General features: G+C 39.9%; 1 protein-coding gene across 1 annotated transcript; it reads left to right on the plus strand.

The window, feature by feature from the left end:
* The first annotated feature begins 13,849 nt into the window (after positions 1–13,849).
* LOC148563798 (uncharacterized) lies at positions 13,850–15,315 on the plus strand. The gene is made up of 3 exons (XM_088486951.1): positions 13,850–14,019; positions 14,137–14,455; positions 14,521–15,315. Exons 1-3 carry the CDS (start codon positions 13,850–13,852, stop codon positions 15,313–15,315), a joined length of 1,284 nt encoding a protein of 427 aa, XP_088343077.1.
* The last annotated feature ends 1,949 nt before the right edge of the window (positions 15,316–17,264 follow it).

The raw sequence follows: 17,264 nt of genomic DNA on the forward strand, positions 1-17,264 counted from the left end.
GGAAAGCCCTGGATGTCTACTTTCCAACGCAATTGGAAGCACACCATTTCGAGTTCTGTAGCTCCAGAAAATCCACTTTGAGTGCAGGGAGGTCAGAATCCAACAACATCAGCAGTCCTTTTTTAGCCTGAATCAGATTTTTGCTCAGCTCCCTCAATTTCAGCCAGAAAAATATCTGAAATTACAGAAAAATACACAACTCATAGTAAAGTCCAGAAATATGAAATTTTCCTAAAAACTAATGAAAATAAACTAAAAACTAACTAAAACATACTAAAAACTATATGAAATTAACCCCAAAAGCGTATAAAATATCCGCTCATCAATATACAAGTAACCCAAAATACTCAAAATACAGAAATAAGGCCCTAACTCTCCTTCAACCTTTATGAGGAACAAAATAATCAAGTTTCTTGGAGAGAAAGCTAAATATATATATACATATATATACAAACTGAAAACCCAAAATAACCCAAGGACTACTCCGCTTCAGGGATCCAGACGCCTAGCGAGGAGCCTTTCGACCTGCATCTGAAAACAACAACACCGTATGGGGGTGAGAACCGGAGGTTCTCAGCATGGTAAAGGTGCCACACATATAATACATAAGGTCCTGGGAATGCCAGAGGCAATCCTAGAACTCCATCATACAATTATAAAACTTAATTTCTAAGCAGGAGCCATAAAGAGGGATAGGTAATCTAAGCATTCCTAAACTTACTTATTTTAGAAACTTACTTACTTTAGTCCTAACATTAACATCTAACCAAATCAACCCTTCCTCCGCTCCTCCATCATCCAAGATTCAGCAGAGACAGACAAACAAGTAATTTCACGCACAAGTAGAAAACAGATAGTGCAAATAGCAAATATAACAGTTAGCAGGGTATGTAAGAACCGTAACTAATCAACCAGTTAATTAAGCAATTATATTGCTCACGTTACATTATGAAAAGTTAGAGTGAGAATTTAAGGATTTAAATGCGATTTTTGGACTCAGTGGGTCTTTCTGAGTCAGAAAATGTGTTTTCTCCGAAAAACCGTAAAAACTGCGAACCGGCAGTTGAACCGGTTGAACTGGTTCAAGTCTGCCCAGTACCGCACGAGAAAGAGTGGAAACAGCCAAAAACCTTAGAAAAACATTAGAAATAAAAAAACCGGCGTTAATTTTAAGGGTTTAGCCCAAAGTTGGGCCGAACGGGCTAAAAACGCTAACGGGTTGATCCGGGCCCAAGTAGGGCCTAAGTCCAATATATATAAGGGCTCATTAATAAACCCATTCATTATTAAACACACACACACAACAGAATTGAGAAGAGAGGGGGAAAGAAGAAGAAAACCCCATTGACACTATTCACTCCTCACTTCAACTTGCGATATCTCGAGCTATGATGCTCCGATTTACGTGCCGTCAGCGGCTACGTGTTTCTTGTGAAGATCTCTACAAAAATCATATAAGAAACTGGTATGGCAAGCTCGAAATTCTCTAAATTCTTCTCTCTAAAATTTCGGGTAGTTTTTGTGATTTTAGATGTTTAGGTTTGCTCTAGTCCTTGCTTAGCATTGGATTTTGGCTATTAAATCTGTTGGAAAAGGTAAGAGACATTAAACCCTTGTGATATTATGTTTAAATATAACCCTAGGTTGATTTGTGATGGTTTATTCATATATAGTTTGATTATTGTGAGTTTGGAGCTTGTTGGTGCTTGTTGGAGTTACATTGGTGGCTTGCTTGTGGTTGGAAGCTCATTTGGTGCTCAATTTTGAGTTTTAGTTCATATAGGGAATCAGCCAAGGTATGGTTTGGGTTTCCAATATGTAATATATAATATTTTAGGACACTTAGGCTAGTGACCCATAGGATAGGATTGAATTAAATTGGTTGTTGGAATTGTTGTATGACGATGTATGATGATTTGATGATTTGGGTTGTTGATAAATTGAAATGCTGATGTTGATAGTATGGTATTAAGGATTGAGATTGAAATTGATTATGATGATTGTTGGAAATGGTGGAATGGAATTTGATTAATGTGTTGATTTAAAAAATGAGATGTATTGTTATGTATTTGATAATAGAAATTGATGAATGTGGTTGGTGGAGGAATGATTATAGTGTTATATATTTGATATTTGAGGTTGAGGATATTGAAGGGTGAATGAAAAATTTGGTATGAATGGTAGGTTGTGACACAAAGGGTGAGTTATGAGGTAAATTGGAGTTGGTATGGTTTTGATCTGATTTTGGTTGAAATATTTTGAAAGTTGAGGTTTGGCAAAATTCTGCATAATCTGTTTTCTGGCAGTAGATTCGAACGCTTTTTGGGAACGATCTAACCATCACAATTGAATGGGATTAATTTTTCTCGAATCTTTGTGATGTGTAGAAAAATCCTGGAAACTGTGGTTAAAGTTTAACGGTTGGATTAGGAGATATAAATTTTTGAAGCTTGTTACTTTAAAACTGATTTTTTGCTGCTACATAATCAAACTAGCAACTTTCCAAGCCTGTATCTCCCAATCCTGACCATAATTTTAAGTGGGACCAAAAGAACATTGAGACTTGGATATTTTCTTGTTTGAGTCAAAATTTTAGACTATTATAAATTTTGTAGAATGAGTTGTGCTCGTTTTAAAAATAGAGCTCTTAGCTATTTTGACAGCAAAACTAGTTTTTGAAAGTAAATTTGTAATCAATATAACTCTCTCCAGAAAAATAATTTTTCTATGATACTTTGACTGATTTAAAACTCTGAGTCTATTTTATTTCTGGAAAATTTCAGATACATCAAATGAAAATATGAGTTTTGGTGGATTTTCTAAGAACATGGTAGCTTGCTGTCTTGGTGCAGAGATTTCAAACTTAAAATCAGTTTTTGCAAGAGAAATGGTTTTCTTTTTTTATTTTATTCAACTAAACTATTTCAATTGGGTTCGGATCTATAGGATACTTCCGTTTTGAGTCTAGAGACGGAGAATTAGGCTTGTAAACTTCTGTAAAATCTATTTAAGACTTTTGGCTCGTTTTTGGATATCAAAACGTAGAGAAGGTCCTAGGTGATTTTAACTTGGTAATTTGATAAAAAGTTAGAAAATCGAGGCTTAGGTTTTGGGTGTACTGAGGATGGGCTTGGTGGAATGAGAAGGAGGAATGGAGATGTGATGGATTGAAAGTGGTTGAGATGAGTCGAGGACTCGGAATGAGATGATGGATCCATGGCATACTGAAAAATATTTTCTGAAAACCACTGATGTATCATTTGTATATTGAGATTATGAAACGCTATGCGCCCGGCAGGGATGGCGGTTGGATCCCGCCTGTCGAGGTAGCGGCGGAAGCGTAAGGGCGGTGATTTGTCCCACTTGTGTTGAAATGCGAGGTCGGTGGCAAGAGTATCCTGCTCGCATCCCTTCGGATCAATAGAGCGTACAGGCGCAAAATCTTGGACAGTGATCTGAGGACTATATCTCAGGGGTTCCCATATGATGATTCCGAAGGGCGACGTCTCCATGGAGATGTGTCGGGTTGGCTGTTGAACCGACAATGTGATATCACAGCCAATAGGACATGCATTCATCATGTGCATTTTCTATCTGTTTGCATGCTTCGCCGACTTGAAATTACTTGCCTATTTGTATAAAATGTCTAACTGCTATTTGAATTAATTGCCTATTATGCTTCTACTTGTGTTTTACTTGCATTGTATAAAATTGTGTTTTCTACTGGGATTGAGGAGGTTCGGAAGGCGGTGGCGATGGGATCACATGGAAGATAGGTTGGTGAAGGCTGTGAGACAGCGGTGTTTAGTTAGAATAGAAATCCCCTAAGATAGAATGTCCTATTTATTTATGTGAAAGTTTATATATGATACTTATTTGTTTTAGTATGCCTTAAGATTGAATCTTGTAATGGATATGAAGTCTAGGATTGCCTTTGGTGTCCCGGGGTCTTATATCTTACATCACTTGGCACTGTTACCATAATGAGAACCTCCGGTTCTCATACCATATTTCTGTTGTATTTTTCAGATGCAGGTCGTAACCCACCTCGGTGAGTTGCTTTGATGGTGATAGGAGTGGAGGATATCTATTTGTTTTGAAGTCTTTTGATCTCTTTTGTATATGTCTCTCATCTTTTGTATTTTGCTTTGCCTAGAGGCTTGAATTTGAGAGAACAAAACTTGTATAAGTTGTTTTTACTGCCTAGTTTCATGTATGGTTTTGTATATGGCTAGCAGGATTAAACTCCACGAGCCGTGGCTAGAGTCTTATGATATTATACTATTATACTATGATATTTTGTTATTTTATACCTATTTCTTGTGCCTTAAGTCAGTAGTTTCATTAGCACGTTTTGTGTAATACCCGGTCTAACGGAAATTAATTAAATAGTAAATTAAATAGGAGCGAATATGGTTGGAAGATTTGGCAATTGGAATTTGATCATTTAAATATGATATTTGGATTCAGTGAATTTTTCCGAGTCGGAAAACATAGTTTTCTGCGTAAAAACGCGCAGTGGAATTTTGACTGGCAGTACCGACTGAGATCTGTCTGGTACTGCAGTTGAGAAAATTGATTATAAGTAAATAAGGTTAAGAAAGGAGGAATTTTAATTAGGGAAGGTAGAAATATTTAAAATGCGATTTGGAGCGCTAATCTTAAAGGTTTTGGCCCAAAATTGGGCTAACGGACAAAAATAAGTAAACCGGGCCTAAGTGGGCCCAAGATCCAATATATATAAACATTAGTTATGAGCATTTCAGCTCATTCTACCCTAAAAGGAAGGGTTGGGGCGCTGAATTGAGAAGAGAGGAGGGAAGAGAGAAAACCTAACTCTCTTTGATCTTCAAACCACCATAACTTGAGCTACGGAGCTCCGATTGACGAGCCGTTTACGGCCACGCGTCGCTCTTTTTATCCTCTACAATTTTATTTAAGTTTTGTGGTGAGTAATCCATTGTCCTCTGCCCAGTTTTCATTTTCCTCTTCAAATTCGAATTTGGTTTGGGTTTTGAGGAAACCTTATGATTTTGGTTGTTTAGGAGTGCTCTAGTATGAGCCATGGGTGATATTCATCACAAACTTCAGTGGGTTAAGGTAAGAAACCCTCTAACCCTTGTGATTTGTCATTTTTATGAGCCCTAAGTTGATGTATGTATGTGATATTGGTTATGTTAGTGTATTTGGTGATGTTGGTGTACAATTGAGAGATTGGTATTGCTTGAGGAGCTTTGGTGAGGCTTGGAGCTAAGGTTGGTGAAGACTTCCAAAGAAGAGGCTCAATTGGTTTGGCTACAAGAGGTACGGTTTAAGTTTCATTTAAGTACCGTGTGTTGTGATGAGAATTCCTAGGCTAGATGCCCCTAGGATTAAGTTTGGATTGTGTAAATGGTTGGTGCTAATATGCATAGTTGATATGTAATGTGAATTAATGATTGGGTTGAGAATTGTGTGACCTTGTATGCTTGGTGTATTGAGAATTTGATGTACTGGGTAATGAGTATTGATTTGTGGTTTATGCATTTAAAATTTGATGTGACGTATATATCTCTTGTTTTTCAGATACAGGTCCAGGTGCTCAGAAGTGAGTTGTGGGTCGTCTGAGAGACGGCGAAGATCTTTATTTTCTCTACTTGGTGTTTTGCTTAGAATCTCTCCACCTTTGTTTTGGAAAGATTATATTATGTATTGAACTCTTTTGAATTGCCTATAGAGGCTCTCATGTTTCCTTTGGGAGAGATTAGGATATACTGTTGTCAACTACTTTCATACTGTACCCTAGCCGGCCTAAACTTCGCGGGTCGCGACTAGTGGCTATTTACTTATGTTATAAATATATATCTATTATCTATCTCTCAATCTTCTCTATGCCTTGTCCGTATACCGTTTTCGGCTTCACGGTTTATCTTTTGTTGTCGAAACGTGAGTGTTACGTCTTCGCGATTTTATTTCTACTCTTTTCAGGCTTCTCGATTAATACTCCTTTCGAAATTACCTATATTTATTTATTTAAAATCCACCTGAGAGTCGTACCACCATAATATCATTAACTTATGACTCGAGCATAAGGATTTGAATATTAGGGTGTTACATTATGGTATCAGAGCAGTTCATCCTCGTGAGCCTGAGGGATGGAACTGCTTATGCTTAAGTGCATACTCTGAGTCTGTGCTTGTGCTAGTTAGAGTATCTAATCGATACATCTAGCATAAAGTCCATGAGTGTACCTTTGGTACTTTGAAGCACTATACTTCCGATATTGAGACTGATCAACTTGATATCGATTGTTTGGTGTGTATAGGAACCAGATGGTGCCTCATGGACCCGGTCGGGGACGTGAGAGAGATCGTACTAGTACTCAGGAACAAGAAATCAACCCGAATAACCCGGTAAACCTTATGGCGGCGTTGGAGAATATGGCTGCTGTTATGCAGGCCACTGCGGAGGCTCTTGGGCAACAGATAAATAATAATAGCAACGGCGGAAGTGGAGCTCAGGGCCCGATGACACTGGCAACTTTCTTAAAGGTTGATCCACCTAAGTTCAAGGGAACCACCAATCCGACTGAAGCTGACACCTGGTTTCAAGCTATGGAGCGAGCACTGCAAGCGCAGTTGGTGCCTGAAGAACAGTGTGTTGAATTTGCTACCTATCTGCTCACGGGGGAAGCATCGCATTGGTGGCAAGGGGCTCGACGTCTCTTGCAGCAGAGGAATGATCCTATCACCTGGGGTGCCTTCCGAGTGGAATTTTATAAGAAGTACTTCCCGAATTCTGCTAGAACGGCCAAGGAACTTGAATTACTGCAGCTGAAGTAGGGTACAATGTCCGTATCTCAGTATACGGATAAATTTGAGGAGTTATTCAGGTTTTCTCGTATGTGTCAAGGAACCCCAGGAGACTTCGAGGAATGGAAGTGTATTAAGTATGAGGGAGGACTTCGAAGTGAAATCTTGAGCTCCGTTGGACCGATGGTGATTAGGGTCTTCTCCGAACTTGTGAACAAGAGCCGTATTGCTGAAGAATGTGTGAGGAAGGCTGTTAAGGCGAAGAATGACCGTCGGGAGTCCCACCGTAGGGAGCACAATCAAGAATACCCAACAAGGGGTCAAGAGTTTAAGAGAAGAGGATACCCACAACGTTTTCCCCAAGGGCAAAATGACCTTGCGACGAATAAGAATTCCCAAGGAAAAGGTAGGAGAAAACAGATAGTGGCTGCTTCGGATGTTTTGAGCTGTCAGAGATGTGGAGGTCATCACCCAAATAGACAGTGTCATTATGGTTCGAGTTTGTGTTACAATTGCGGAAAGCTAGGACATTTGGTCAGAAATTGCCCACACCGGAAGGACCGGGAGACTGCCAGGTACAATTCTCGTACCTGAAGTAATAAGAAAACTGATAACTTAATTCTTTACCACTTTAGACAATGCTGAAGGCTGGTATTCACTCATAATACATGGTCGAATAAAAAATTATGATCTGTTCTAGATAACCCTAAGTTATCTTAATAGAAGGTTTGGTGAGCATAACGATTAGGTAGGCCTTTAATGGAAAGCAACCTCAGAGTGGGATGACTTGTGGGAGATGTGAAAGCCATAATCCGGTAAATCCGTGTCGAGATGGATTGGGACTTTACCATGGTTATAGAGGAGTTGGACACGTGTCCTGGAAACGTCCTAAGAAGGTCAACCGGAATACTACCAAGGGACAACAACAAGGTTGTGTGTTCACTAAAACAACGGGTGATACCGATAGATCTGACGGTTTGGGAATTGGTAATCGAAAGATCGGTAACAGCGTGTTAAAAGTACGATTAAGTTGGTATGTAGTTTTGGCTATCATAGATAGAAATCTAGTGAATGCCAGTCATGCTAAGTTGTGGTTGAGTACTTGAGGAAGTAAGTGATAGAGCTAGTACTAGACGAGAGATCAGAATAAAGCAGCAGAAACTTGCAGAAGCAGTAACACAGGATAGCTACGAATAGGAGCTGTAAAAGTTTACTATAATATCTTAAGTTTGAATACTAGAAGGGTTAAGCGGGTTACTGCAAGTAATGATCCCCAAATAGTTGGAATTGATTGCGGCTGCGAGCTTTGATGGTTCTAAAGCGGATGAGAAAATTTTCATTGATGTATAATTAGATTTAGATGATGAGAGGGTGCAAGTTGTCGTGTTTGAGAGATGAGTACTATGATGATTGGTCATAGTGACCTTGGATTTAGATTGAGATTTATAATGGTTAGTTTTGAAAGACGAATGTGAAAACCATTAAATTGAAATGTTGATGCGGTACTGAGATTGGTTTGAGGGAACCCGTGACAGGTGGTAAACTCCAATTTTTGGGGAGGTACTGTTAAAAAAAAATTTTTTTTTCCAAGAATTTGAAAGAGTGTTGGTTATGATTTTGAAGATGATTTTTGATATGAGTAACTCTAACAAAAGAGATGTGTCTCGAATGCTTTTATAGATTATTAAAGAAAAGCAGATTCTCATGATTTTGTTGAATTATTATTTCAAACTCATTTGATTTCTAGAAATGAAAGGGGTTTTTGATTGACAAGTCAGAGACTTCATAACAGCAAGTCATGTAGAACTTCAAGGGTTTGAGAATAAGAAAGTAAGTTTGGAGGTTATGCTTGGAGTTGAACTGTGATTAGAGGAATTGGCTTGGCAGAGAGAGAGGATAGTGATGGAGTATGTTTAAGGTATGGTGATAATCTTCGATTGATTATAGTGATGTGGGATGATGGCTATGATTAACGATGATGGCAATCTTATTGATGACATGATTTGAGATTTAATAGGGTGTGAGTTGATGAGACGAAAAAAGTAAGGAACGAGGCTGTTGGTTGACGTTGAACGAATGAATGAGACCCTCGGAGATAGAGAAATCAGAGTGTGCAACGGAAGCGCGCAGAGTAAAAGGACCTTGGAACTGTTATGCGTTGGATATAAAGGCAGACTATGCTCACGTACTCGCAGTGATGGATAGAATTTTCGAGGGCGAAAATTTCTGTTAGGGGGTAGAATGTAATACCCGGTCTAACGAAAATTAATTAAATAGTAAATTAAATAGGAGCGAATATGGTTGGAAGATTTGGCAATTGGAATTTGATCATTTAAATATAATATTTGGATTCAGTGAATTTTCCGAGTCGGAAAACATAGTTTTCTGCGTAAAAACGCGCAGTGGAATTTTGACCGGCAGTACCGGCTGAGATCTGTCTGGTACTGCAGTTGAGAAAATTGATTATAAGTAAATAAGGTTAAGAAAGGAGGAATTTTAATTAGGGAAGGTAGAAATATTTAAAATGCGATTTGGAGCGCTAATCTTAAAGGTTTTGGCCCAAAATTGGGTTAACGGACAAAAATAAGTAAACCGGGCCTAAGTGGGCCCAAGACCTAATATATATAAACATTAGTTATGAGCATTTCAGCTCATTCTACTCTAAAAGGAAGGGTTGGGGCGCTGAATTGAGAAGAGAGGAGGGAAGAGAGAAAACCTAACTCTCTTTGATCTTCAAACCACCATAACTTGAGCTACGGAGCTCCGATTGACGAGCCGTTTACGGCCACGCGTCGCTCTTTTTATCCTCTACAATTTTATTTAAGTTTTGTGGTGAGTAATCCACTGTCCTCTGCCCAGTTTTCATTTTCCTCTTCAAATTCGAATTTGGTTTGGGTTTTGAGGAAACCTTATGATTTTGGTTGTTTAGGAGTGCTCTAGTATGAGCCATGGGTGATATTCATCACAAACTTCAGTGGGTTAAGGTAAGAAACCCTCTAACCCTTGTGATTTGTCATTTTTATGAGCCCTAAGTTGATGTATGTATGTGATATTGGTTATGTTAGTGTATTTGGTGATGTTGGTGTACAATTGAGAGATTGGTATTGCTTGAGGAGCTTTGGTGAGGCTTGGAGCTAAGGTTGGTGAAGACTTCCAAAGAAGAGGCTCAATTGGTTTGGCTACAAGAGGTACGGTTTAAGTTTCATTTAAGTACCGTGTGAGAATTCCTAGGCTAGATGCCCTTAGGATTAAGTTTGGATTGTGTAAATGGTTGGTGCTAATATGCATAGTTGGTATGTAATGTGAATTAATAATTGGGTTGAAAATTGTGTGGCCTTGTATGCTTGGTGTATTGAGAATTTGATGTACTGGGTAATGAGTATTGATTTGTGGTTTATGCATTTAAATTGTGAATATTGGGCCGGAGGCCGTGAATTTTGGGCCGGTGGCCGGAAAGAGGTAAGGAAGGTAAGTTGATGTGTGCATTTTATGATGACACAAGTGATTGGATGAATTTCAGATAATGAATATATGAATAATTGGGTTGGTTATTGAATAATAAGGTTTGAGGAGTTGAAGTGTGGAATTTGGTAATTTTGGGTGAAATTATGTAGATGAGGTATGTTTAGTTTTGGTTGAGATATATTATGTGGTCATATATGTGATTATGATTAATGATGCCTTGATGGTATGATGATGCATGAGAGATATGTATGTTGTGATATATGCTTGAGGAATGATTAAGGTTGATTAGTGGGTGAAACCACGTGATAGTGAGTATGATATTGATTATGTATAATGATGATTGATTGAAAATAGTATTGTTGGAAATTAGGATGAGAAAGGATGTATGACATGTTAATGTGTTTGCAATTTAGCCATTTGTTTGAAATGGGTAAAAACGGTCATATGGCGGTTTTGTGAATTGTGGTAAAGTGTTAATGTATGAGTTGAGGAGGCTTGATGTTGGTTTTGGTATATTTTGATTGATTTCAAAAGGGGTTGAAATTAGCAATGCTTTGGTTGATTTTGAAAAGGTTGAAAATGGCTTGTTTTGAAAATGGCACTTTGTGGTCTTGTGTGAAAACATGTTTTTTGGGCATACTTTGACGGGACATAACTTGGACTGCAGATTTTCGTTTTGTGCCAAACTTGTTTAGAAGTAAAATTGGATCCAGGATGTCCGTACCGTTTGAAGAACAGGTGAAAAACGATTTAAAATGAGAAAGTTATGTCCGTCGGAAGATTGGGGGTTGAATCTGTGAATTCTGCAGCTTTTAACTTAGAAAATTTTTAGTAGAATGACCCTCCACGCGTAGGCGCACTTGGCGCGTACGCGTCGTTCTTCAAGAAGGCACCATCCACGCGTGCGCGCGTGCGCGTCGATGCGTTGCACCCAATGCCCAGCCATTTTCCCGAGAGTTGTGCCAGTTTTGTGCTTGGGGCACAAATGCACCCACGCGTACACGTGGAGGACGCGTACGTGTGGCTCTGTTTTCATGCCAAAGTTAATTTTTGAGTTTTAAAAGCCAAACATCATACTTCTAAGCCTCCGATCTCACCCCTTATGTATTAAATCCTTACGATATGCCTAGCAATGAGAAAGGAGCTAGGGGATGTGGTAACTTGCGAATGAAGCAAGGGAAAAAGTTATGATCAACGATGATCAAAGATGATTATATGAGATATGGAGGATGACGGTGGAAGTACCGTGTATGCCATGAGCCGAAGGACTATATTTATTGATAAATAGCTGGTTCTTGATTGAACCATGAGCCAGGTGGCTGAGTTATTGCCGAATACAGCAGAGCCATGTTGATAAATTGGCTAGTTCTGGATTGAACTGTGAGCCGGATAGCTGAGTTATTGCCGGGTTACGGCAAAGCCATTATGGATTATGGCTGAGTATAAATGCATATATGATAAATGAATGAATATGATAAATGAATAATAATGGAAAATGTTGAATGTAAGTATGCTTGTGTTTTCTCTCTGGTTGTAAGGGTGACAGGGCACCGATACCCTCTAATGGCGACAGGGTGCAGATACCCTCTAATGGTGACATGGCACATATTCCCTCTAATGATATTATTGCGCAACAGAGAGACTGTGCCCGGGTTAGCTACCGGACACGTCGGGTTGGCTTGATAACCGACAGATGATATCATCAGCCATAGGTCAGGCACTCATCATTTGCATATGTTTGAATTGTTTGGGTTTGCCTATTTGTTTTGGATTTCTACATTATATATGCTATGTTATCTGATTATTTGCTACTTGTTCTACTTGTACCTTAATTGTGTATTACTTGCCTGTATTGCTTGTGTTTGTACAACTGAGAGACCCCTCATGTTGGTGTCGGTAGAGGTTGAGGGCTGTTCTTGATGAGATGAATTGATGATGAGATTGCATGATGATGATGACCATTGGATGAGATGATTTGAGCTCCCTGGGTAGACGCAGTGATGTGATTTCACTAGCTCCAGGTGAGGGTATGATGTATTGATATAGAATTGCTGAGACAGGATGACTGATGATGGTTTTGTTTATGATTCTGAGTCTGATTCGTGGAAGAGTCAGCGAGTTGGGAAACATGTGAAACATGAATTAAATTTAGCACTCCCTTATGGCAGTTGCCTATTCATGGATTAGCGAGAACCTAGGATGAATAATTGGCGAAGAAGTTTAGGATGCTTAGTGAGTTTTTATTGCAGTACATTGAATTTATTTGGCACTTTTACCGTACTGGGAACCCATGGGCCCGGGGTTCTCATTCCGTATATATCTCTTGTTTTTCAGATACAGGTCCAGGTGTTCAGAAGTGAGTTGTGGGTCGTCTGAGAGACGGCGAAGATCTTTATTTTCTCTACTTGGTGTTTTGCTTAGAATCTCTCCACCTTTGTTTTGGAAAGATTATATTATGTATTGAACTCTTTTGAATTGCCTATAGAGGCTCTCATGTTTCCTTTGGGAGAGATTAGGATATACTGTTGTCAACTACTTTCATACTGTACCCTAGCCGGCCTAAACTTTGCGGGTCGCGACTAGTGGCTATTTACTTATGTTATAAATATCTATCTGTTATCTATCTCTCAATCTCCTCTATGCCTTGTCCGTATACCATTTTCGGCTTCACGGTTTATCTTTTGTTGTCGAAACGTGAGTGTTACGTCTTCGTGATTTTATTTCTACTCTTTTCAGGCTTCTCGATTAATACTCCTTTCGAAATTACCTATATTTATTTATTAAAAATCCACCTGAGAGTCGTACCACCGTAATATCATTAACTTATGACTCGAGCATAAGGATTTGAATATTAGGGTGTTACATTTTGCGCTTTTAAAATCCTATTTTTGAGCTGCATCCTTCATCGGGCTTCTAGATTATACTATTCTTTCTATATATATTATATGTATGAGCTTAGAACTGTCGTAATCCTTGATTAATATTTGCTTTACGATGCGAGGTAAAGCTTAGGCTAATTAGGGTGTTACATTTAGTGGTATCAGAGCGGTTCGTCCTCGTGAGCCTGAGGGATTGACCGATTGTGCTTCATTGCATACTCTGTGTGTCTTTTTCTTTGATGCTATTAGGTTATCTGCTTGATATTGCATAGCATGCTTGTTTGTGAGTGTCTGTTTGGGGATAATTGAAGTACTAGACTTTTGATATTGAGACTGATCACCTTGATATTGATTGTTTGGTGCAGACAGGAACCCTACATGGCTCCTCGCGGACGAGGTCGAGTACGTTCACGAGAAAGTAGGAATGAGCAACCAGCCGACAATCATGCCGAATTTATGGCGGCTATGGCTAATTTGGCAAACACTATTGAGGCTAATGCTGCTACGACTCTGCAAGCTATGTAGAGGTTAGGCCAACCGTCTGGAAATGGAAATGGAAATGGGAACGGCGAAGGGAATGCTCATGATAATGCTGAGGGGAATGGAGATGATGCGGGTGGTATTCCGATGACCTTGGCGACGTTCCTCAAGGTTCATCTGCCAACCTTCTGAGGATCAACTAATCCTACCGAAGAGGACAACTGGTTCCAGGCTATGGAGCGTGCCTTACAGGTGCAGCATGTTCCAAACAATCAATATGTTGAATTTGCTGCTTATCAGCTTGCGGGAGAGGCCCAGCACTGGTGGCAAGCAGAGTGCCTCTTGTTACAGCTCCAGAACGCAGATGTTCATTGGGATGTGTTTCAGACAGCCTCCTACAAGAGGTACTTCCCTGAGTCTGCAAGGGAAGCGAAGGAGATGGAACTGGTGCAGCTGAAGCAAGGTTCCATGTCTGTGGCAGATTACACCAACAAGTTTGAGGAGCTTTGTAGGATTTCTAGGGTATGTCAGGGTGCCCCGGAGACCTACGAGAGCATGAAGTGTATCAAGTACCAGAAGGGGTTGAAGGATAACATAATGACTGTTGTGGCTCCTATGGAGATTCATATCTTCTCCAATTTGGTAAACAAAGCAAGGGTGGTTGAGGAGTATGCCAAGACAATAGCAGCGTCCAAGGAGACTCATGGAAGAACCTTTAATAAGGGACGTGGCAAGTATTTCCATCCTAGGGGTCCAAGCTTCAAGAGATGGGGATATGCGCCTCAAGGGAAAGGAGGCTTCATGACCAGTTTCAGCGTGGCAGAGGAAGAGGAAATCAGAGTAAGAATTCTCCGGATTTGGCTTGTGTGCGTTGTTGACGTTTTCACCCTTATAACTCATGCAAGATTGGTTTAGATGGTTGCTTCAACCGTGGATTGCCTGGTCATATTGCAAAGGACTACACGCGTGGGAAGAACCCGAATGTGGGTCAAGGTCAGCACCATGGGCGAGTCTTTGCCGTGAATGCCAAGGATGCTTTCGAGGCGGATCCGTTGATGAGAGGTATATGTCTTATTGGTGATAAAACGATAATTTCATTATATGATACTGGAGCATCACATTCATTTATTTCGTTTGCTAAGGTGGAGGAACTAGGCTTGAAAGTGTCAGAGTTATCTTTTGATCTGCATGTACATAATCCGCATCAGACGGTCATGACTAGGTTAGGTTGTAGGCAAGTAGGATTCAAACTTGAAGGTAGAGACTTTGTGCATGATTTGATCTGTTTACCAATGATTGGATTGGAGATGATTTTGTGGTTTGATTGGTTGTCGAAGAATCGGATTTTGTTAGATTGCTTCGAGCGGTCAATTCAGTTTATGCCGAAAAGAGAGAAGAGAGTAGTGATAGATGAAGGTTACTACCTGAACTCGGTAATGGTGCACTGTAGTGGAGAAGAGCGTCAGGGTTACATCTTGTTAACTGCTAATGCTTCGGGCGATGCCCAGAACTTAGATCAGATCCCGGTGGTTAGAGACTTTCCGAAGGTATTTCTGGAGGATATTCCTGAATTACCACCTCAAAGGGAGATTGAGTTTGTGATTAAATTGGTGCCGGGAGCCAGACCAGTGTCGATTGTGCCGTATAGAATGGCTCCGATAGAGTTGGCAGAGTTAAAGACTCAGTTGGAGGAGCTTTAGAATAAGAGGTTCATTCGACCGAGTGTATCACCATGGGGAGCGCCAGTTTTATTGGTGAAGAAGAAGGGTGGAGGAATGCGACTGTGTGTGGACTACCGACAGTTGAACAAAGTGACGGTGAAGAATAAGTATCCGCTGCCAAGGATAGATGATTTGATGGATCAACTGCAAGGAGCTGGGGTGTTTTTCAAAATTGATTTGAGATCTAGTTACCATCAGATAAGGGTGAAAGAGGATGATATCCCTAAGACAGTGTTTAGGATGCACTATGGACATTACAAGTTTGCGGTTATGTCCTTTGGGTTAACGAATGCACCCGCTGTTTTCATGGATTACATGAACAGAGTGTTTCGTCCCTTTTTGGACAAGTTCGTGGTGGTTTTCATAGACGATATCTTGGTTTACTCTAAGACGGTGAAGGAGCATGAGGAACACTTGAGGACTGTGTTGCAAATCCTAAAGGAGCAAAAATTGTATGCTAAGTTGTTGAAGTGTGAGTTTTAGAAGGAGGAAGTGAAGTTCTTAGGCTATATGGTGAGCAAAGGAGGAATAGCCGTGGATCCTTCTAAGGTAGAAGCGGTGATGGAATGGGAAAGACCGACAACGGTGACGAAAGTCAGGAGCTTTTTGGGCTTAGCCAGATATTACCGGAGATTCATTGAAGGATTTTCCCGGATTGCACTACCAATGACTAAATTGACAAGGAAAGAAGCACCTTTCGTTTGGACGTCGGAGTGTGAAGAGAGTTTCTAGACTTTGAAGTAGAAGTTAACTTCAGCACCTATTTTAATCTTGCCAAAACCGCATGAACCGTTTGAAGTGTACTATGATGCTTCCTTGAAGGGTTTGGTTGCGTGTTGATGCAACACCAGAATGTTGTGACTTACGCATCGCGTCAGCTGAGACCGCATGAGGTAACTTACCCAACTCATGACTTGGAATTAGCGGCGATTGTGTTTGCATTGAAGATTTGGAGGCACCACTTATACGGAGTGAGGTTTAACGTCTTTTCTGATCATAAGAGTCTCAAGTACATCTTCAATCAAAAAGAGCTTAACATGCGTCAGAGGAGATGGATGGATGATGAGTGATTTTTTTTTACGGTTTAGAATTTACAAATAAATTCTCGTCGAAGTATAGTTTCTAAACCAACAATAAACCTTTCATACAAAAATTTTGTTTGTCACAAGTACAAACCCCTAATGAATCTAATAACCGAAGTATTTAAACATTGGGTCGTCTTTCAAAGGAATTGCAGGGTAGTGTTCTTGTTATTGGCTATGGACATGTATATTTTGGGGTTTTGGATAAGAAACAAGAAAAGTAAATGGTAAAGGAAATCAAGTGAGAGAAGTGAGAGCTAAGATTATTGACCTAAACCTAATCCTAATCCTAGAGAGAAGTGAGAGCTTCTCTCTCTAAAACTATCTCTAAACTAAAACTAACTAAAAACTCATGTCTAAAGTGATGGAATCCCCTTTTTCCCTTCAATCCTTGGTCCTTTTAAGTGTTTTTGGCGCCAAAGTTGGTTTAGATTGGGTCCCACAGCCTCTGTGAATTCGCTGGGCACATTTTCACTTAAAAATCACGTGCCAGCACCGACGCGTATGCGTACAGCATGCATGCGCATCCTTGGGATTTTTGCGATCCACGTGTACGCATCCAGTGCGCGTGCGCGTGGCTGAGTGCATCCAAATCTTTGGCTTTTTTCCATGTGTTCTCCACTTTGCATGCTTTCCTCTTCACTCCTTTGATCTATTCCTAGCCTTTTCAACCTGAAATCACTTAACAAACAAATCAAGGCATCTAGTGGAATCAAAGGTGAGTCAAAATCATCAAATTAAAGGTCTAGAAGCATGTTTTCACACTTAAGCACAAAATGAGGGAGAATCACAAAACTATGCTATTTCATTGAATAAATGTGAAAAAAGATTGATAAAATGCTCTAA

Source organism: Arachis ipaensis, chromosome B5, assembly GCF_059453495.1.
Source record: "Arachis ipaensis isolate K30076 ecotype BB chromosome B5, ASM5945349v1, whole genome shotgun sequence".
NCBI classification, from domain to species: domain Eukaryota; kingdom Viridiplantae; phylum Streptophyta; class Magnoliopsida; order Fabales; family Fabaceae; genus Arachis; species Arachis ipaensis.